Below are 23,535 nucleotides of genomic sequence, written 5' to 3'. Positions count from 1 at the left end.
TGAAGAATCCTTCATTAATGAACATTTAAACATGTGACCTTTGAACTCTACTGAAGGTCACGCTCTGTTCACTCACCCGTTCTCAATTTCAAATCGCGCTGTCACGTCTCTCGCCTTCATCTCGCTGTTCAGCTGAATCGCCATGGAAACCTTCGCATGAAGCGGGGCTTGCACTCTGATGACGCCGTCACGAAGATCTGTGACCTGAACACCACCGATTGGTGAAATATATAAAAACATTTAATAGATCCCCAAAAGTCACAAAACTTTTTGTCTCCATTTTCATCACAAGATCTGTTGTTTTCTCATGTCAAACCGTGTCTGTGCATCTTTCTCTAAAATAAATGACACTTGATGTGAAATATGTACTCAGACAAACACACCTCACTGCGATCTCTGTCTTTCTCCGTGTTCCAGCGTCTCAGTAACCTGCGTTTGGTTTTCTCTGATGTCAGGGTTTTCTTCCCTGCAGCTGCTTCGTTCATCTTTCTGACGTGAGAGATGAGGAAACATGGAACCTGATGACGAAAAATGGAGAGTGATAATTAAAAACCTTTAATCACTGATGCTTGTTATTCAAATGATGGTCGATCACTGTGATTCTAATTAATCATCTTGATGATCACATTCCATCACAATACACAGATGTGAACTGTAGGGGGCGCTCTAACACATTATACCCCTCACAGATGTGAACTGTAGGGGGCGCTCTAACACATTATACCCCTCACAGATGTGAACTGTAGGGGACGCTCTAACACATTTTACCCCTCACAGATGTGAACTGTAGGGGACGCTCTAACACATTATACCCCTCACAGATGTGAACTGTAGGGGGCGCTATAACACATTATACCCCTCACAGATGTGAACTGTAGGGGGCGCTCTAACACATTATACCCCTCACAGATGTGAACTGTAGGGGGCGCTATAACACATTATACCCCTCACAGATGTGAACTGTAGGGGGCTCTAACACATTATATCCCTCACAGATGTGAACTGTAGGGGGCTCTAACACATTATAACCCTCACAGATGTGAACTGTAGGGAGCTCTAACACATTATAACCCTCACAGATGTGAACTGTAGGGAGCTCTAACACATTTTATCCCTCACAGATGTGAACTGTAGGGGGCTCTAACACATTTTATCCCTCACAGATGTGAACTGTAGGGGCTCTAACACATTATACCCCTCACAGATGTGAACTGTAGGGGCTCTAACACATTATACCCCTCACAGATGTGAACTGTAGGGGGCTCTAACACATTATACCCCTCACAGATGTGAACTGTAGGGGGCTCTAACACATTTTACCCCTCACAGATGTGAACTGTAGGGGCGCTCTAACACATTTTACCCCTCACAGATGTGAACTGTAGGGGGCGCTCTAACACATTTTACCCCTCACAGATGTGAACTGTAGGTGGCGCTCTAACACATTTTACCCCTCACAGATGTGAACTGTAGGTGGCGCTCTAACACATTTTACCCCTCACAGATGTGAACTGTAGGGGGCGCTCTAACACATTATACCCCTCACAGATGTGCTCGTCCATAGACATTCAGTCTAATGTTCAGTTCAAGCAACACCCTCATTATTTCATTGAATATCTCGGCCTCTGAGTGGACTATAAGCTCAATCTAGGTGTCATTAGAAAGCTGAGATCCTCCCCTTTGCGATGCTATATCACATTTGATCATCACTAGAAGAAAACATATTTTTCATAATATTCCTTCTGGATGGCATATTTTGTTCTGGACATGTAAGATATAACATTGGATTATTCACACAAGCTCACAGACAATTAAACAAGTAAACAAGGCTCATTTTTTAGGAAACTGCCTAAGATAAAAACAGATATTAAGTTTTTAGCTATTTGGGGGGTTACAGCAGCAGTTATCAGAGCATAAATGAGACGCTTGTATTTGATGACTTACAGAAATCATATTTCACTTTGTGATTCTTTTAAACATCTTTCAAACTGTGATATTAGTGCAACAAAATAAACATATCATATTCCTGAGAGTGAGAGCTTTCATTTAATATATGACTTGCCCATATATGTGAAGGGCTTTTATTTTCAAATAAATATTTCTACCCTATTACCTCTAGGGGGCGCTAATTTGCGCCGCGATTGATTTGAGACCTTATTTTGTTATTTTAAGCAACATAAATGCAGATGTGATGTTATCTCTGAAAAGATCAGATTCTAAGCTTTCAAATGAAACCTCATGTGCCCGACTAACGTATATAGAGACTTTAACGTTTTAAGCGTAACTTTTTTACGCGATGTAGAGCCCCCCATTTAGACCCACCGGCAGGTTCAGCCCTGGTCACGTGTATTTTAACATTTATAAGGAAAAATGCTTGGGCATTCGTTTGGTAGATCATGAATTAAAATTTTAGTCTAAATAATCAAACTATTCCTTTGAATCCTCACCGTCCACAGCAGGTCCTGATGGGTGATGAGCAGACGCACCAGGTGTGCCACGCCGACCGCACACTGCATCTCCTCCATTTTGGCATTTTTCCCACGGAAGGTGAAGAGGTTTGGAGCGACGATCATGGAGACGTTCCACAGACTCATGCGGTTCTTCTCCTCGAACGCCACCACCTTTCTGAGGAACTCCAGAAGAGCCTGTAATAATAATACTAACACTGAACAGGAAGTAGCATGTGACTTTACTGGAAATCAACTTCAGACCTGGAAACCCTCACGTCATCATGTTTGAGATGTTTGATATTTCTGAAAAGTTCATTTGTAGGGAAATTACAGCTCGGAATGAACAACAGACAATAATATCATATGTAAATGAGGGGTCAAGTATCATATCAGCTTTAAAACACGTCACACGGAACCTGACATTCCTGAAATATGTAAATATTCCAGCTGTAGGAGGATGTGGATGTGAGGATGCCACTTTGACTGCATGTTTAAAACATGAAAACAACATGCTACACTGATGCGCTTTGTGGTGGTTTTACGACCCGTGTCAAGACTCGTGTCTGAGATTCATGTCGCCTGTCAAACCTGTTTATCAACTGCACACGAGAACGTGTTTATTCACATACATCTGCCAGGACACACAAACACTATCTGAATAATCTCTGTATTATGATTTAAGAACAAACAGATCGAAATCATCCAGAAAAATCAAGTTAGTTCTGTTTCTGTGATATAAACTGACCTTCAGCGTGTCTCTGTTGGCTTCAGGAAGCAGCATGATGAGAAGATGAAGAGCCTGAATCTGATGTTTGGGTGAAGAGATATCTGAGATGAACAGAGAGAGAGAGACGACATGGAAAATCATCATTGCATGAAGAAACATGAACAGCATATTTCATGTTTGTTTTTTGTTTTTTTGGGTGGCAGAGGACGAGTCTCAGCTGGTTCCGCATCTGAGACCGTCAATCCGCGCATCTGATCACGTGACTCGTTGTGCATGACACCGCGGAGACTCACAGCATGTGGAGACTCATGCTACTCTCCACGATCCACACACAACTCACCACACGCCCCATTGAGAGAACCACTAATCACCACCACGAGGAGGTTACCCCATGTGACTCTACCCTCCCTAGCAACCGGGCCAATTTGGTTACCCCATGTGACTCTACCCTCCCTAGCAACCGGGCCAATTTGGTTACCCCATGTGACTCTACCCTCCCTAGCAACCGGGTCAATTTGGTTACCCCATGTGACTCTACCCTCCCTAGCAACCGGGACAATTTGGTTACCCCATGTGACTCTACCCTCCCTAGCAACCAGGACAATTTGGTTACCCCATGTGACTCTACCCTCCCTAGCAACCGGGACAATTTGGTTGCTAAGGAGACCTGACTGGAGTCACTCAGAACACTATTTAATCATTTAAGATGAAGAATAGTATGTGTAAAAGAGAGTTCACCCAAAAATGAAAACAACCATCGGCACTGATTAATCGGTAAAACCGATATAGTCGTACCGGTTTCTAACAACATGAGCGTGCGTAAACAATGATAGAATGTGTATTTGTGGGTGAACTATGCTTTTACTAACAGTGCTTTAGATGTATGACTCACTCTGAGCGGCGCTGAACGCGGGCATGTGTTGTTGTGTCAGTAACGGATACGGTAACTCCCGTATGAACATCTTCAACAGACCGGCCGCATCGTTCTGACGCACCTGATCCCAGTCGAACCGATCCTCGTAAAACTTCAGATCCAGCTCCTGACGCAAGTGCTGTCCAGATCAAACACAATGAAACGGATCATCAGGAAAACTGCATGAAAACTCCAAAGTGCCCATATGACGTTTGGACATGTACCAAGCCTCTGACTTCCATGAAAACTGCTCAGAACTGACGGCTGTTGTTATGGAAGAACAGATGATGTCGAGGATTGATCAGAAGTGATTGATTGCGGATGATTGTGGATTTACCTTCACTCGAGACGCAGATCCCGGAACACGGAGAATTCCTTCAGTCTGTAAACCGGTCTGCTCCAGTTTAGCCAACAACTGTGAACGAACACAACATCACGTCAGACACACTGCACATGCTGGGCTTTACCATGTACCGTACCAATGAACAATCAAATAATAAACACTGCTGAGGAAAAGCGTTCCATGCAAATCCATTATATCAACAAAACATTGATTTATTCATATCTACTAGTTACAAATGTATCCAAGTCATTATTTAAATGGTGTTGAGGCAGTGCAACTGTCTTTTTACGGAATATATTCCGGGTTCAACACAAGTTGAGCTCAATCGACAGCATTGGTGGCATGAGTGGGGTAAGATGAGCCGTATGTCGTCTCCTATACGAGGACAAATGAAATGGGTCAAATAAATAGAGTTAACTTTATTTAGTGTCATGCACTAAATAGGGAGCATCCTATAGCTCTCCTATAACTGTTCTGAGACCAGTGCAGACAGACAGCACACACTGGAGGTTAAGTCATGCACTAAATAGGGAGCAAGGAGCATCCTATAGCTCTCCTATAACTGTTCTGAGACCAGTGCAGACAGACAGCACATTGGAGGTTAAGTCATGCACTAAATAGGGAGCAAGGGAGCATCCTATAGCTCTCTATAACTGTTCTGAGACCAGTGCAGACAGACAGCACACTGGAGGTTAAGTCATGCACTAAATAGGGAGCAAGGGACCATCCTATAGCTCTCTATAACTGTTCTGAGACCAGTGCAGACAGACAGCACATTGGAGGTTAAGTCATGCACTAAATAGGGAGCAAGGGAGCATCCTATAGCTCTCTATAACTGTTCTGAGACCAGTGCAGACAGACAGCACATTGGAGGTTAAGTCATGCACTAAATAGGGAGCAAGGGACCATCCTATAGCTCTCTATAACTGTTCTGAGACCAGTGCAGACAGACAGCACATTGGAGGTTAAGTCATGCACTAAATAGGGAGCAAGGGACCATCCTATAGCTCTCCTATAACTGTTCTGAGACCAGTGCAGACAGACAGCACATTGGAGGTTAAGTCATGCACTAAATAGGGAGCAAGGGACCATCCTATAGCTCTCCTATAACTGTTCTGAGACCAGTGCAGACAGACAGCACATTGGAGGTTAAGTCATGCACTAAATAGGGAGCAAGGGACCATCCTATAGCTCTCCTATAACTGTTCTGAGACCAGTGCAGACAGACAGCACATTGGAGGTTAAGTCATGCACTAAATAGGGAGCAAGGGAGCATCCTATAGCTCTCCTATAACTGTTCTGAGACCAGTGCAGACAGACAGCACACTGGAGGTTAAGTCATGCACTAAATAGGGAGCAAGGGAGCATCCTATAGCTCTCCTATAACTGTTCTGAGACCAGTGCAGACAGACAGCACATTGGAGGTTAAGTCATGCACTAAATAGGGAGCAAGGGAGCATCCTATAGCTCTCCTATAACTGTTCTGAGACCAGTGCAGACAGACAGCACACTGGAGGTTAAGTCATGCACTAAATAGGGAGCAAGGGAGCATCCTATAGCTCTCCTATAACTGTTCTGAGACCAGTGCAGACAGACAGCACACTGGAGGTTAAGTCATGCACTAAATAGGGAGCAAGGGAGCATCCTATAGCTCTCTATAACTGTTCTGAGACCAGTGCAGACAGACAGCACACTGGAGGTTAAGTCATGCACTAAATAGGGAGCAAGGGAGCATCCTATAGCTCTCTATAACTGTTCTGAGACCAGTGCAGACAGACAGCACATTGGAGGTTAAGTCATGCACTAAATAGGGAGCAAGGGAGCATCCTATAGCTCTCCTATAACTGTTCTGAGACCAGTGCAGACAGACAGTACACTGGAGGTTAAGTCATGCACTAAATAGGGAGCAAGGGAGCATCCTATAGCTCTCTATAACTGTTCTGAGACCAGTGCAGACAGACAGTACACTGGAGGTTAAGTCATGCACTAAATAGGGAGCAAGGGAGCATCCTATAGCTCTCTATAACTGTTCTGAGACCAGTGCAGACAGACAGCACATTGGAGGTTAAGTCATGCACTAAATAGGGAGCAAGGGAGCATCCTATAGCTCTCTATAACTGTTCTGAGACCAGTGCAGACAGACAGCACATTGGAGGTTAAGTCATGCACTAAATAGGGAGCAAGGGAGCATCCTATAGCTCTCCTATAACTGTTCTGAGACCAGTGCAGATAGACCGCACACTGGAGGTTAAGTCATGCACTAAATAGGGAGCAAGGGAGCATCCTATATCTCTCCTATAACTGTTCTGAGACCAGTGCAGATAGACCGCACACTGGAGGTTAAGTCATGCACTAAATAGGGAGCAAGGGAGCATCCTATAGCTCTCCTATAACTGTTCTGAGACCAGTGCAGACAGACAGCACACTGGAGGTTAAGTCATGCACTAAATAGGGAGCAAGGGAGCATCAGTTCATAGATTCAACATTTATAATGTTTTATTTGAACATGATTGACAGTGATTGGATGATGCTGGACATTACTTTCAATCTGAATTAATTATGATCATTTATGATTAATGTATCAATAACATGAATAATCAACACTCCTGGATAAATGATAAACAACTTGATTAAAAATAACAGACTTTCTATAGCTTGGTGTTATTATAATTTCACAACTTAGTCCCGCTGTCCACATATGAGTACATCGATTTTCAGGAACACAATTTGCTCTATTTTTATTTTTGTTTGTTTATTAGGTGCTGCTAGTTACAAATCAAAAAGGGAAATGTTAGACACACACAGCTGTCACACGGGGGTCTCAGGAGGTTAAGTAAATTAAATAAGCAACAAAAATCCTTGTTTGAGTGTAATATTTTGTGGTTTCCGTGGTATTTTACAGACATGTTATAATGGACATACCATAATATTACTTGAAGTACCTTGCAGAAAATCCCACAACATAAAAATACAGTATTTACCATCTGATAAGATCACTGGAGCTTCAAACATGTGTTCTGTCTTCTCTTGTCTTGAGATAATTCAGCACTGCAGCTAATTTAAACATATCAGTGACTGATAAACCCGTCAGACTCACTGTCTCCGTCTCTATCAAACACATCCCTGATTCCTGTCTGTCACATGATCGTGTTCAGCTGTCACAGCTGTCTGCACAGGAACATGATCGTTCGGGGGAGTTTCAGCAGTCGCTCAGGTCTAGAGTTCCCTTCGCTTCTGTTTGGGACGAATACTGAAACTCTCAAACCTCAAAGGACCTCACCATAAGCAGATTAATCTTGAGCGTTTATTAAAGCATCTGGTTTAATCATGTGACCCTGCAGGACACCAGAACTCCTCTGTGAGCATGAACTCACACTTTAGATTGTTTTACAGTTTCCTCAGTAAATCTTTTAAGCTCTTCAGTGTTTGCAGCGGATTTAACTGAAACAATGAACGGCCTCCATCTCTCTCCTTATAAACAGAGCGAGCCCGACAACGAGGTCAACAGAGCCGTGTAAAATAAACCACAGCACTTCTGGTCACCGCCTTTGTTTTTTGGGAAACGCTCCGTAACGGAGACGAGCGTGGGCAAACGGGTCAGAATGATATCAGACATCACACAAATATCTCAACTCGGAGAAGTGCTGAGCCGGAGGTTTCCAGAAACAGCAAACACTCACAATGTGAAATGTCACCTGGAAAACCCCCATAGACTTACATTAAAGGGGAGGGACTCCGTTTATTGACATGTATCTTTAGACTCGGGTTTGTAATGAAAAATACAATTATTATTATTTTGATAATATATATTTTTAAAATATAATACTTTTTTTTTTTTTGACATGTAACTTGTTTGGTGCACACGCTCTCAATCACAGACATGTACGAACACACAAAGGGCTGTTCACAACGAACACGTTTCAGCGTGCATCTGCGTCATGAGCCAGAAGAATAACTGCAGGGTCTGAATCTGAACTTGGCATTCAAATGTGCATTTAACTAAATGTATGTTTGTGGCACATAAACATACAGCTGTGTTTCCTGTTCCTACACCATTATGAAGGTTGTCTACGATGCTTAAATAAAATACAAGTTCTTGCAACAAATCGACGTGCTTGGAGAAGAAATTATAAAGAGTGATTTGAAGTTTGCACCAGTAGCGTCGGGTCACAAGGTCTCGAGTACGGGCCAGGTTCAGTCTCTAAACTAGAGAATTGAGGATGGACTCTTTTGACTAGCAACCACACATAACCACCTAGCAACCACACAACAAAGCTCTGGCAACAAACTACAACAGCCTAACATCATGACGGTGAATGTAGACCTTGAAATCTCATTTCAGACCATGATGAGACACACACCTTCTTGAAAACTAGTGGAACTCTGGATCCGGGAAGCTTCTTCTGGTCGTTCTCCAGGAGTACGGTGAGAGGAACTCCAAATATCCCGCTCTCTGTGAGAACAAGACCGCAACATTTACAACTGCTGTTCGCTTCAGACGGTTTCTGAGTCACAACATCACGACACACACCTCGTACTTTAGTGCGCACCACACGGTTCCTCTTCATCTCCACACCCAGGATGTCGTAGAAGGTGGTGAGCTCGATCAGCGAGATGTATCCGATCTTCTTAATGTCGTCTGAGGACAGATCGTTCAATCGCGTCACCCCCTGTCTGGACTTCACCATCTGAAAACTCTGAACCACACACCGGAAACACCCGCTGACACATCAGTTCACAGAGTCCACATACAAACAGAATAACATATTATCCTCTGAAGTACCTTGTTATTATGTCTCAGTCCATTTCCAAATATCTGAACCCTATTTTTTCATCTGTCAGGCTTGAATGAATTTAAGTGCATGCAAATTCGCCATTCCATCGCAGAGCTTTATGTGTAATAGTCTAATGATATGCAGAATATCATTGATGGGAGGGGCTTCAACACCAGTTAATGAGGGGTATTATGACATCACAGGTCAAACTCACAGGTAAATCCCTGTCGTCTCTACGGATCCTCCTGCAGTCTTGGCATTCGCGGCCTTTCCGGTGCGCTCGCACGCTCTCCGAATACGCCACCTCCAACGATAACACGATTGTCTCTGAACCGCCCCCTGATCCGTTACTTTCAGCTGGAGTGAAGAGCGCACACGACGGAGGAACTGGACACACACACACACACATTATTTCAAAACAAAGCATGATACACCTAGCTCACAGGGTCAGAGGTCAAAAACAGTTGTTATTTAGTACTTGACTAGACAAGCAGTGTACTGATGCTGTATCATTGAATGCAGGTCAAGGGTTAAACGTGTCCTGACCTTTAGGAGGATTCCTCTGAGGCGGTGTGGGTTCGATCTGTTTGTTTGGAGAAACAGAAGGCGTCAGTTCAGCCGACTGCAAGAGAACACAACCACATCTTCACTAAACCTTCAACACAAATATCATCAATCAGCATGACATCATGGGTGGTGTACAGATGGACGGTTTTGGACTGTTGAATCTGTCATTCATATTTAATCAGAGTATCAGATATTTCAGCTGTTAGAGCAGCTGGCGATGATTCATAATTCACTCTCTGTCTCGCCCACTGACCGCTAAACCCAACACTTATAGGCTGTAAATGACGAACTCAAAACGTTTGACAGGAGCATTTTAGAACATGGTAGAAGATATCCTCCATGTGTTATCAGCTGTGGGGTTTCCTCATGTGTCACTGTTCATACCAGCGTCAGTCAGTGGGGCAGTTATTCTGAGACACAATCTGCCTTCTATAATCAGAACAAAGGAGCCGGCTGTTTAACCACATCTGTAAACCTGACAAAGCATCATGGGATGTTCGTAATGACCTGCTTTCGGTTTCTGCATTATTTTGACAGATACATGAATTCATCTGTTTTTCAGAGGTAGGGTAAAAAAATCGTTGCGTAAGACTATTTTCGGTTAGAGGAAACTAAAAACAACCGTGACAAACTTTCTATCATCAGACAAACACTACAGAATTCCCACCCTTGACCTTTTTAGCCATTTGGATAATGTGTAGGTGCTGAAGCCTGGAAACTTCTTTCAAATGTCCTGATATTTCCATGTTTATCGTGACTGTGGGAATGCTGATTATATATAAAGTGTTGAATATGTATTTTTTGTGGTTGTACACTTAAAAACATTTGTTGGATTTATTCTGTGGGGGCCTAAAGTCCATATTAAAGGAATGATTTTCAACATCACTTTAATGTCAATGAAACTGCTCAATCAGAACTTTGCAGATATTAAATATTTTTTAAATAATTTTTCCCAAATTTCCATTAAATTAAATTGAGTAATCTTGTACTAAATACAAATGTAAATATTTTAATGAAGTATAGTTTTTATAATTAAATCATCTTTAAATTTTATTCATTTGATTATTTAACCCTTTAAACCCTTTAAAGATTTCAAAAAGTTTCAGTGGCATTCCCAAAATTAAAGAATTATAACTCAACAAAAAACAAACAAAACAAGTCGTGTTTGGCATCATTAATAGAATTATACATTATATATCTCTGGGTGTAAATAATGTGGCTCAAAAACTGCTTTTGTGTTGTTCTCAATCATGTCGACTGTATCTGAGAGAAAGTTTGTATTGATACGACAAATCAATCAAAAGTTCCAACATTACAAATATAATTGATCATAGTGTCCAAAAACATCTCCAAACAAATAAAAGATAATAATTGTACATAAGAACTAATTACACATGCAAACACAACAATGACTAAAGGTTTGCATAGCATGCACACATGATTTTAGTCATGAGATTTCACAGAATGAGTTTCATTCTGTGTCATTTGAGTCATCATTGAGTCTGTGTCGTGTATTTGGCGCCATCTCCTGGTGGTCATATGTAACATTGTGCTTCATGTGGATTATCTAATGATCTATACATCTGATTATCTTGTGTGTGGACTCGATTGAAAGATAATCACAGACTCTAAATAATCATATGTGATGTTTTATGTTCTGTTTATGTTTCATGAAGTTATAAGTGAAAACGCAGCATATAAGCAACACCAACATAATAGTCAAAGACATATATTTAGCTGTTACTCTCTATATTTTTATCTGTGAGTAAAACAAATAGTCTGGTTGTATTTTACTCTTCTAGATCTTTCCAACAACATATGACACATGAATAATTGATGAGTTTGATGTTTTTACAGATTTTCAATAATAAATACAGTGCGCATATTTTTTTAATAAATGATCAAAACGAAACATTTCTGATTTATCTGCAGATTTTAAAGCACTTCTTCAGTTTTGGTCATAATATCTACATGCATTATAAAGTAGAGCTTCTAAACTTTCAAACATCATTAAAGGACGATTGATGTCCTTTATCATGTCCTATTTTGTGTTGGTCAAGACTCGAGTTATTAATATATTGACCATTTTTTTCTCTCGTGGGCCCATCCGTTCTTAAATGGTCAAAGATTACAGAAATGCTTAAATCGATGTTTTTTTAGTGTATTTTAGTAAGTAACTTAATTTCGCACATTCTGCTCATGTCTCTGTGCTCACCGATGTGTCAGGCGTGGAGAATACATCTCGCACGTGTCTCATTGGCTGTCTGTTTCTCTTGCGCAGCGTCTGCGTGTAGTTATCCAGCCGTTTCTTCACCATGGCGGCCTGTGAGCGTGTGAGCGTTGAGAGAAGCGCCTCCGTGGGACCGTCGCTCTGAGTCCCCAACATCAGTGTGGAGAGACCCGCCTCCTGTAGCCACGCCTCCTCAAGCTCTGCCTCTAAAACAATCAAACAAACATGCAAATATCAGTCTGGTTAGTCTCCATAGCGGCACATAGCAAATATATGATGCATCTGCTGATGTATGTGATGCATGCTATGTAGAGTCGTTGTGATATCCGCTTGTTCGACAGTGTTAGTCAACTACTTGGATATCTTCCAAACCTTAATTAATATGGAATGTTGTTTTGCTACAGCTACTGACAATAAAATGCATGAAGAAGTCTAATTCAGCAGTGCCATTCCTTACTGGAAATCCAGGGATCTGTGATTCCGAACATGTTAGCAGCTCATTTGCTTTTGGTTCTAATAAAATGTTATGATGTAATTCATCTCATCTCACAGCTGGTTCGTTTGGGACTTTTTTTTTAATGAATGGATGTGAACCCAAAAAGCCTCTGAGACGTTCTACACACCATCCACACTCCCTCTCTCCATCATCTCCTCGTGACCTCCCTGGAAGTCCTCCTCGATGGTCTTCATCTCACTCCAGTAGTCCTCCATACACTCACGGGAGTCACGTGACACGGAGTGCTCCGGGGTCGAGGAGGTCATGGCCCCGGGCAAACTCATGCTGCCTATATGCTGATACTGCGCTTTTCTGCAGAACAACAGAGAGGAACAAAACCGTTTAATGCACGTGGGATATTGCAACTGGGCAACCCTATGACAAACTGTCCATTTTACTGCAAGTTAAAACAGTATTGTTTGAACCGCAAGTCCTTGAGAGTCAGTTTACTTACAACCTGACATCAGTACTATCCTAGAATAAATTGAGATTTGTTTCCTCATTAAATATGTTTTACTCCTACAGATATTACTAGTCATTTTGAAACATATGTATGCATATTAGTCATATCAGTGACCTTATAAAAGCAGTTTTATTCTACATGGAGAGGGTCTCCTCATGGGGGCGGCCATGTTTGGATCACATGACCTTTTGAATACTACTTGCTTAACCATTTATGGTGTTTTTAAAGATTTCCTGTTTCAGTGGCATGCCTAAAATACAAAACAAAACAAAAACAAAGATGGCTGATTGTTTGGTATAATTTTAAAGAAAGCTTTTAAAAATGTTTATGAGACTCTCAGCCTAAGAAACTGCAAAAAAAAAAAACGTGAGCCAAAAATTTCCTTTTTTCCCCCATATTTTTCTTATTCTACATTATATATCTCTGGGTATAAATAAGATGGCTTTGAAAAACTGCTTTTGATTTGTTCCCAATCATGTCGACTGTATCTGAGAGAAAGTTTGTGTTAATTCGACAAAGCAATCAAAAGTTCCAACATTACAAATATAATTGATCATAGTGTCCAAAAACATCTCCAAACAAATAAAAGATAATAATTGTACATAAGAACTAATTACACATGCAAACACAACAATGACTAAAGGTTTGCATAGCATGCAGACATGATTTTAGTCATGAGATTTCAGAGAATGAGTTTCATTCTGTGTCATTTGAGTCATCATTGAGTCTGTGTCGTGTATTTGGCGCCATCTCCTGGTGGTCATATGTAACATTGTGCTTCATGTGGATTATCTAATGATCTATACATCTGATTATCTTGTGTGTGGACTCGATTGAAAGATAATCACAGACTCTAAATAATCATATGTGATAGTTTATGTTCCGTTTATGTTTCATGAAGTTATAAGCGTAAACGTGGCATATAAGTAACACCAAACAAAATAGTCAAAGACATATATTTAGCTGTTACTCACTATATTTGTATCTGTGAGTAACACAAATAGTCTGGTTGTATTTTACTCTTTAAGAGCTTTCCAACAACATATGACACATGAATATTTGATCAGTTTGATGTTTTTACCAAATATGATAATATGTACAGTGCAAATGATTAATAATGATGAAAACCGAACACTTCTGATTTGTCTGCAAATTTCAAAGTACTTTGTTGATGAATACTGTAGTTATTAATATTTTGATAGTGTCAGTTTAAAGGGTATCACCCTGTTATTAGACTTTTTTCACTCATGGATTAAATCAATCATGGCATGAATCAATAGAGCATTTCTACAAAAGCATTGTATTTGAATTAATCTGCATCCACACCACTAAGATCCAGGATCTTCAAGTGCACCTTACCCTAAAAACCCTAAAAATGTTTTTTTGACTGGTCAGCTAACGTGCTTCTGCGTTCTAGAGTAACCTAACAGGGAACGCTCCAACAACTTTGGCTAACATCATAAAACATTAATGGAACATCCTTATAATGTTATTAACCTTAAATAATGTTCTACTAATTTGAAGAAAACTGGACATTTGTATGTCCACACAACCACAATGTAATGTTTGGAAAATGTTTTAAGAACATACAATTGCAGGCTGTGAGACCAGGTGATGTCGGACACATCATGTGATTTATCCCATTCATTTCCCCCTCTATACTGTCTGTGCATTCAACTTCAACTCACTGATTTTCTATTCAAATATTGATAAGATAAGAGCAGCTAATGATGTGCTCAGTCAGGAAGTGAACAGGCGTCATTTAGAGGCGGTTATCGATCACAGTCGTGCGTGATGGAGTCCCAATTGCGTTAAATGCAGCCAAACCTTTCAATGGAGACAGCTTTCCTGTAAAACAAACACATCACGCTCTGGTGTGCATGACAAAATGCAAAAGTGCTGTCATTCAAAATGCATTCTTCAATCAAACGGTTATACTCTTAACTTAAATCTATAATCTTTTACTATATCAGAAAAAAATGCAAAGCATTTTCACCGGTGGTCTCAGACTTCAGGGTCCTGTTCTGTATCTGTCGGATACTTTCGAGACTTACGGTACATATGAAAGAAAACTCTAACAGCATGACCAACTGCACTGATGAAATACGTTTTGGTAGTATTTGGTTCCCAGGATGTCCTCGGGATGGACAATGTCCTCAAACGTTCTGGGAACGTTAGCATTTGGTTCCCAAGATGTCCTCGGACGGACAACGTCCTCAAACTTTCTGGGAACGTTAGCATTTGGTTCCCAGGATGTCCTCAAACATTCCGGGAACATTAGCATATGTTTCCCAGGATGTCCTCGGGACGGACAACGTCCTCAAACGTTCCAGGAACATTAGCATTTGGTTCCCAGGATGTCCTCGGGACGGACAACGTCCTCAAACGTTCTGGTAACGTTAGCATTTGGTTCCTAGGATGTCCTCAAACATTCCAGGAACGTTAGCATTTGGTTCCCAAGATGTCCTCGGGATGGACAACATCCTCAAACGTTCTGGGAACGTTAGCATTTGGTTCCTAGGATGTCCTCAAACATTCCAGGAACGTTAGCATTTGGTTCCCAGGATGTCCTCGGGATGGACAATGTCCTCAAAAGTTCCGGGAACGTTAGCATTTGGTTCCCAGGACGTCCTTGGAACGGACAATGTCCTCAAACGTTCCAGGAACGTTGGCATTTGGTTCCCAGGACATCCTCAAAGGTTCCGGGAACGTTAGCATTTGGTTCCCAGGACGTCCTCAGGATGGACAATGTCCTCAAACGTTCCAGGAACGTTGGCATTTGGTTCCCAGGACGTCCTCAGGACGGACAATGTCCTCAAACGTTCCGGGAACGTTAGCATTTGGTTCCCAGGACGTCCTTGGGACGGACAATGTCCACAAACGTTCCGGGAACATTAGCATTTGGTTCCCAGGACATCCTCAGGACGGACAATGTCCTAAAACGTTCTGGGAACGTTAGCATTTGGTTCCCAGAATGTCCTCAGAATTTTCTATTGGTTATCAAGGAATGTTTTTTTTTTTTTACAAAAATAGAACGTTCCCTTTAGGTTTGTAGAACGTTCCCTAAACGTTCTACTAACCTCTATATTCCATTATCCTTTCTGCAACCCTGTTGTACATTAATAATCAATCTACAATCCATGTCTTGCTCTGATCCAATGTTTAATTACTCATTAAATTAATTTAATCACATAATCACATATGGAAAATGACATTAATAGCGAAGAGTTCATATTTAAGATTTGATCTATCACTGTTCCACAATATGGAAAGTCTTACAGCTTCAGCGAGATTCCCAAATGAAACCATTCCAGATACTGGCACCAAACTGGCATTCAATGGAGAGTCTCTATAAACTTCAAATCCATAATTCAACATACACACCATAAATCCTCAGAGTTTGAACTCAACATCATTTACAACGCTGAGCAAATGTAGAAAAGAGCCGAAAACATTTTAACTAGACTTCTGAACTTCATAGAGCGTCATACACACACATGCAGGAGAGAAAAACACTCTCTGAATCAAGCGACTGTTCTCCATCAGGTCCTCTCACTTCAAACAGAATGGACACACTCAGATTATATTACCTCTCAATGGACTGGAAAACTCCAGAACAGACGTAAAGACATCAGGACGCTCCTGAGAAGACAAAGACGCTCAAGAGCGCGTCCGAGAGAGAGTACAGCGGACAGACACTTGGAGGATTTCCTCATGCGACCTCCTCTCACGTCTCCTCCCACTGATCTGACCATCAGTGTGTTTCCCCATGTCTCTCTCGCTCTCTCTCTCTCTCTCTCTCTCTATATATCTATGTATATATATATTAGGTCTTATTGTGAATAATTCATCAGTGCATACTTTTACAAAGAAAATAAATGCTTGTATTTGCAATATTTGATCAAAATTAGGGATGCACACTACAATTGCTTTTGTATTTATTTAGATTAGAAACATGCATGAGAAATCAACTAATCGATTACTTCTTCTGCATGCACCAACTAGTCCACTATTAAAAACACTTCCGAGTCTGAAGGGGCTCAAATTGACAATTTCCACTTATGATTTTGGAGCAGAACTACAGGTCAAATAAACACCCTTAGAAAGGTGTCAGCATCATGATTTTAATTGTACACAGAGATTAATAGATATTTTACTAATATCAGCTGACTTTAGAAATCCTTGTTGCATTATATCCCAATGGTGACAGTTTCAAAAGTGGGGAAAAGCACTTTACATGTCCTTTTTCCATAGTTTGAGTGCCTGTAACTCCAGAAGTTTTACAGATATCTTAATATACTTTTAAAGTCTGGTTCAGAACAAACTAATCTTTTGGTATCTTCATTTTTAAAGCCCTATTGGGGTCAGTCCCAGAGATATGGGGCTCTCAATGTGCATCCATGTGCAAATTACTGAATTTTACCTATTTTCAATGGTTGAACACCACATGTGGGTCACTTTGTATAAAGCTGATACTTATTGTATTTAAAGAGGAATATCTGAAGAACAAATAATGCTGAAACTAGAACGGTTTCTTGTTTCCCTCTATCAAAATTATTGCATAGAACATACATTTTTAACAATGTCTGAGCGCCAAAAATACACTGAATTTGTCAATGAATAAATAAAAGGTACATTTGCCGTTTCAGCATTATTTGTTCTTCAGATATTCCTCTTTAAATACAATAAGTATCAGCTTTATGCAAAGTGACCCACAAGTGGTGTTCAACCATTGAAAATAGGTACAATTCTGCAATTTGCACATGGATGCACATTGAGAGCCCCATATCTCTGGGACTGACCCCAATAGGGCCTTAAAAATGAAGATACCAAAAGATTAGTTTGTTCTGAACCAGACTTTAAAAGTATATTAAGATATCTGTAAAACTTCTGGAGTTACAGGCACTCAAACTATGGAAAAAGGACATGAAAAGTGCTTTTCCCCACTTTTGAAACTGTCACCATTGGGATATAATGCAACAAGGATTTCTAAAGTCAGCTGATATTAGTAAAATATCTATTAATATCTGTGTACTAATACAATCATGATGCTGACACCTTTCTAAGGGTGCTTATTTGACCTGTAGTTCTGCTCCAAAATCATAAGCGGAAATTGTCATTTTGAGCCCCTTCTACACAATAATGGATTAATCAGTAAATATTCATCTGTGGAATTTAACAACATAGGGTCTCACTAATGTTGATACAAAAATAAAAGTTTGTTCTGAATCAGAATATAAAAGTATATTAAGATATCTGTAATACTTCAGGAGATATAGGCACTCCAACTATGGTAAAACAACACAAAAAAGTGCTTTTTCTCATTTTTAGACTCACACCGTTGTCGTATAATGCGACTAGGGGTGCTGAAGTCAGCTGATATTAGTAAAATATCTATTAATCTCTGTGTACAATTAAAATCATGATGCTGACACCTTTCTAAGGGTATTTATTTGACCTGTAGTTTTGCTCCAAAATCATAAGCGGAAATTGTCATTTTGAGCCCCTCTACAAAATAATGAATTACTCCGTAAATATTCATCCGTGGCATTTTATATTTGGCTTTCATCATCATTTATGTATTTCTTTCACCAGAAAATCTGTAAGCTTCAGGTGAGTGCAAATGTTTTTTTTACCTTTGTATTTAATTTGTATTAATGCATATTATTCATTTGAATCGCTCATAAAGCGAGACTAGCTTCCTTACAAGCTACGTATTTAAAACAGGTACGTATCATACTTGTTATTTGTATCTTACAGTTTCATTTACAAGTAATCGATTACTAGTTTTTTGTGTTACATTACTCAACTACAAATTGACTGCATAATCCCATCACTTCATTATTCAGACGATCTTCAGCGCTATTAAACATATAGAGACACACTTTACACTTTTACACTTTGACTTGAAGCAAACCCTCACTAGTTGACTAAAACAAGTCAATCCTCCAAAGATTCTCGCAATAATCTGCTTTACCTTGAAACACACAGTGTTCTCACTAATAAACACAAAGTTTACTCTTGTTCCTCTGTAAATATCTGAAAGTGTTTCAGGCCCCCCGTGATGAATGTAGGTCACTGTGGAGGGAAACTAAACTGGAAACATGTGCTGCTCTTCAGAGTTCCTGTGAAACCCGAGAAGCTTCTTGAAATCATGAGCTCATTCCTAAAGGAATGTAAACGGCAGGAACAAAACCGCAACTGTAACATCTCCCAACCGAAATAGACTTTCTATATGGAAAATAATACAAGCGAAAAGATGAACTGTCCGTTTACTGGAGGTGCTTTACAGACACATCACCGGCCATTTATTGAACCAAATAAAAGCCTCTTCGTCTGTGATGTTGATTGAATTGGGCGTCAATTTCATCAACACAAGTGTGCCAAGCGTCTGACCCTGGCACGTCCTCATCACACACTAGCTCAGACGTTTGTTTTCACTTTTTGGGTGGCATAAATAACCTCACGATTCCATCAGGAATGGCAAATCCAACGTCTTTTCTCTTTTGACTCAAAACATACTTTGAGCATTTAAGAGCAACACTTCAAGCAGAACAAGCCAGAAAAACCTTCCTGATGAGGAACTCACACAGAGGGGTTACTTTTAAAGGGACAGTACACCCAAAAATGAAAATCCTCTCATCATTTATTCACCCTCATGCCATCTCAGATGTGACTTACTTTCTTCAGATGAACACAAATGAAGATTTTTAGGAGAATATTTCAGCTCTGTTGGTCCATACAATGCAAGTGAATGGTGACCAGAAATTTGAAGCTCCAAAAAGCACATAAAGGCAGCATAAAAGTCATCCATACGACTCCAGTGGTTTAATCAATGTCTACTGAAGTGATATGATAGCTGTGTGTGAAAAGCAGATCAACATTTACGTCCATTTTTTACTATAAATGCCCAATTTGACAAGCCCACCGCACGATAACTAGAGTTCTTCATCTTTTGTTTTTTTTGCAGTTTGCGTTCATCGTGCACGTCGCCACCTACTGGGCAAGGGAGAAGAAAATAAAGGGAGGGACAAAAGATAAATTAATAACATTTGCACAACAACCCAGCAGGTGTCAATAGCATGAGTAGGCGGACAGTGATTTACTCGCATTGGAGATGTCGGCTACTCAAACTGGTGGGTGAGGAGAGTTGTCAGTATGTAAAGGGTTTGAAAAGCGCTATATAACACTCATTCTTTCATTCAACATCAGTGAAAGCACAAGAGTTTTAGTGATCACGAAAGGGAATGTAGAAGCTGTGATTAATCCAAAACACCCCCGCCCTGGACAGGGCCCTTAAGGAGGGGCAATTACTCATCAACAGGGTCGGTTTTACCCCCAAGCGTCCCGTGAGCATTAAAGCCCAATGCAGGAGCACATAACCACTGTCAGCAAAATGCAGCACTCCTGCAGGTTAAAAGTGGCACATTAGCAACAGGACACGCTGCACAACAAATCAATAGAGCGACGCTGGACTTATCAGCGTTTGAGATGTTTGCATCAGTGAGCCAGAGTGAATTATGTGTGATTCACCAGCTAATGGAACTGTAATGACTAACAGCGTAACAAAGATGTTTTCTGGCCAAGCGTCCAGTGAACTTCACATGAGCAGTGCTGGTTCATCCGATGACTAACCCATGTTTCACTCAGCGGGAACAACCACAATCACCAGAAATAAACTTCTATCACCCAGAATTATATTTTCAATAATTTCACTGACAGAACGGAGTGTTTAAAGGGAACATTTATCTTCAGGCATCTTCTGTTTAAGCTCTGAGCGGGTCCACACGGAACTGAACAAATTTCTATGGAACGCCCTTAATTTACAGAGAGCGCTTTTGCACCATCAAGTCAAACATTTCTTCTCACAACATGCCCTTCTGTACCGGTTACTATCACAAGCGTTACAGATTTTCTCCCCAATGTGTAACGCCCAATTCCCAATGCGCTCTAAGTGCTCATGGTGGCGCAGTGACTCGCCTCAATCCGGGTGGCGGAGGATGAATCTCGTCAATCCGTGCATCTTATCACATGACTTGTTCAGCGCGTTACCATGGAGACGTAGCGCGTGTGGAGGCTTCACGCTATTCTCCGCAGCATCCACGCACAACTCACCACACGCCCCACCGAGAGCGAGAACCATATTATAGTGACCACGAGGAGGTTACCCCATGTGACTACCCTCCCTAGCAACCGGGCCAATTTGGTTGCTAAGGAGACCTGACTGGAGTCACTCAGCACACCCCACCGAGAGCAAGAACCACATTATAGTGACCACGAGGAGGTTACCCCATGTGACTCTACCCTCCCTAGCAACCGGGCCAATTTGGTTGCTAAGGAGTCCTGGCTGGAGTCACTCAGCACGCCCTGGATTCAAACTCACGACTCCAGGTGTGACAGTCAGCATCAATACTCGCCAAAATGCTAATTCTTGAGATCAGCGATGATATTACTTATAGTAAAAATATTAATATTTGAAATCAATAATTACATAGTTATTAAATAAGATATCCTTCGCCTAAATCAACTATTTAATTGCAACTTGTAACATTGCAAATTTCGGACATCTGTGAATGTATTTAAGCATTTCATATTGAAATATTTTAGATATCTGGAATGAAGATTGCCACTAGAGAAAACCACAGAACAGATATCCAAAATAAACCATTTTACTAGTAACTGAATTGTTGAAATCAGGAATAAAATTCACATTAGTAAAAATGTCATTATATGATATTAAAAGATAACAATTTTTACTATGTGCATACTGTAATTATTCAATACAGGGTCAAGGCACTTTGGGCCGATCAGGGGTGGACTCGCCATCGGGAGAACCGAGCGGGCCGGAGGGTCGGCCGCGAAACGTGCCACGATAAGCTGAAATGAGCCGCCATGTAATGCTTAACGGACAACAAAACAACACCACGATATGCAGAAAAGGACAGCGAACACCCCCCGCTCAACATGTTTTGGGCTAGTTTCCATGTAAAATCCCGGGCCGGACTCACTAAGTAAGTGACCAATCAGGAGTCGCCACATCACTACAGATGTTGCACCAGTACTGTTAGCCTAGCGTGCTTAGAAATCGTACCGTTCTGAACCGTGCTCAAGTAGAAACGCTGCTCATCATGCTCCGACCCGTTCGGCCCTCAACAGAACTTCAATATTGCCATATTAATATACCACAGTTATTCACTTAATGTGACGTGCTCCAAAACATATTATGGTGCTACCGCGGTACATGTCCAAAAAACCCGGTATTTGCTTGTCCATCTGTTGTCCTACACTTCTTTCAGACAGGCCCAACAGACGGTCATATGAAGACTACAGTAAGAGTGTTTACCAGAGTTAAAAGTGAGTGTGCTTTGATAACATTACGGACAGGAAGTCCACCGCCACTCAAACTTCCTGTTTTGGCTAAAGCGATTGGAAAGTCTGAAATGTGCTATATAATGTTCTGTATTACTCTGCACACACCCACAAAATCAATAATGCAACATTAACTTCCTATTAGCGTCACTCCCGTCTGTGAGACGATAAGATAAAAACAACACATTTATGCTGAGAGGCTTTTATAGTCACCGTGACAAGCTGTCAAACCTTCATCCGAGCCCTGATATTCTCAGATGTTCATCCGATTACTAAACCGAGTATTTACCATCAGAGGAAATGAACGTGCTCCTCGTTTGACAAGGTGAAACGCTCTTTACAGCCCAACACAGTGAGCTTTAGTGAGTCAATGTTAATGTGTCGGCAGATATACAGATGAATGTTCTGATCATCTCTTCAGGAAGTCCAGCTATCATCTGGGATACAAGGAAGTATTTTATCATTGTAATAAATGACATACAGTACTTCAGTGTCTAACAGACACAACAGAATCACTCATTCATCATAATAATAATAATCCTGTTCAACACTCAAACGTCCCTCACACTGTCCTCACACTGAAGCCGATAACGGGAATCCTCTTTTGAAATATTGACACCTCACGTTCATGCAAAACACGTCGTGCTTGTCACAGAAATCTCATGTTTGCGTGAGAAACTGATGCAATAAACACAAACACACCGGCTGTTTCTGAACAGTATTCACCCATGACATAATCTCTCAATGCATTTCATCTCCTAAAATATGTAATATAGTGTATATATGGTGTTAAGAACAAGACCTCCGCCGACTTCCTTTCAGCGTATGAGCATGTATACTCCGCTTTACTCTCCTGAAGTTAAAGTGTCTTCTTAATGGAAGCATTAACATGTTAGCGAAGACAAAACATCATATCAACAAGCTCCAGATCTCTCCAACACAAACATCATGAGTTTATAATACTACAATAACACTTCATGTATTTCAGGGACGCTTCAACAATCAATCCGCTGCATTAGTAACTCCAGAAGTATTTATAACATTTATATTGCACCTCATTACAGCCGTTTATCATGCGGATGAACTCATTAACTTGCCTGTAGTAAAAGAGCTGTGGTTACCCGTGCATGCTGTCGTCGGTGTGTCTCTCATGTTCGTCCAGATGCGAGTGAAAGAGTTTCAGTGAGCTGGAATGTGGTTGT

General features: G+C 40.8%; 1 protein-coding gene across 4 annotated transcripts in view; it reads right to left on the bottom strand.

The window, feature by feature from the left end:
• arhgap28 (Rho GTPase activating protein 28) overlaps positions 1-23,535 on the bottom strand; it is a 38,184-nt gene that overhangs the window by 7,000 nt on the left and 7,649 nt on the right. Inside the window, exons 1-13 of one of the 4 annotated variants that reach the window (XM_052114221.1) lie at positions 23,431-23,535; positions 12,629-12,813; positions 11,991-12,211; positions 9,755-9,830; positions 9,423-9,595; positions 8,965-9,130; positions 8,795-8,886; positions 4,428-4,505; positions 4,070-4,229; positions 3,196-3,278; positions 2,448-2,645; positions 384-518; positions 77-204 (exon numbers count right to left, since the gene is read on the bottom strand). The exon at positions 23,431-23,535 is cut by the window's right edge and continues 12 nt beyond it. In XM_052114221.1, the coding sequence (XP_051970181.1) occupies positions 77-204; positions 384-518; positions 2,448-2,645; positions 3,196-3,278; positions 4,070-4,229; positions 4,428-4,505; positions 8,795-8,886; positions 8,965-9,130; positions 9,423-9,595; positions 9,755-9,830; positions 11,991-12,211; positions 12,629-12,785 (1,667 nt within the window). In that variant the 5' untranslated portion in view covers positions 12,786-12,813; positions 23,431-23,535. Of the gene's footprint in view, positions 1-76; positions 205-383; positions 519-2,447; positions 2,646-3,195; positions 3,279-4,069; positions 4,230-4,427; positions 4,506-8,794; positions 8,887-8,964; positions 9,131-9,422; positions 9,596-9,754; positions 9,831-11,990; positions 12,212-12,628; positions 12,814-16,554; positions 16,702-23,430 lie in introns of those variants that run through there. The other 3 variants (XM_052114220.1, XM_052114218.1, XM_052114219.1) reach the window with 3 other exon arrangements.

The sequence above is a fragment of the Xyrauchen texanus genome, chromosome 41, assembly GCF_025860055.1.
Source record: "Xyrauchen texanus isolate HMW12.3.18 chromosome 41, RBS_HiC_50CHRs, whole genome shotgun sequence".
In the NCBI taxonomy this organism is placed as follows: domain Eukaryota; kingdom Metazoa; phylum Chordata; class Actinopteri; order Cypriniformes; family Catostomidae; genus Xyrauchen; species Xyrauchen texanus.
Note: the sequence above shows the minus strand (reverse complement) of the source record. Positions and strands in the feature narration are given on the sequence as shown.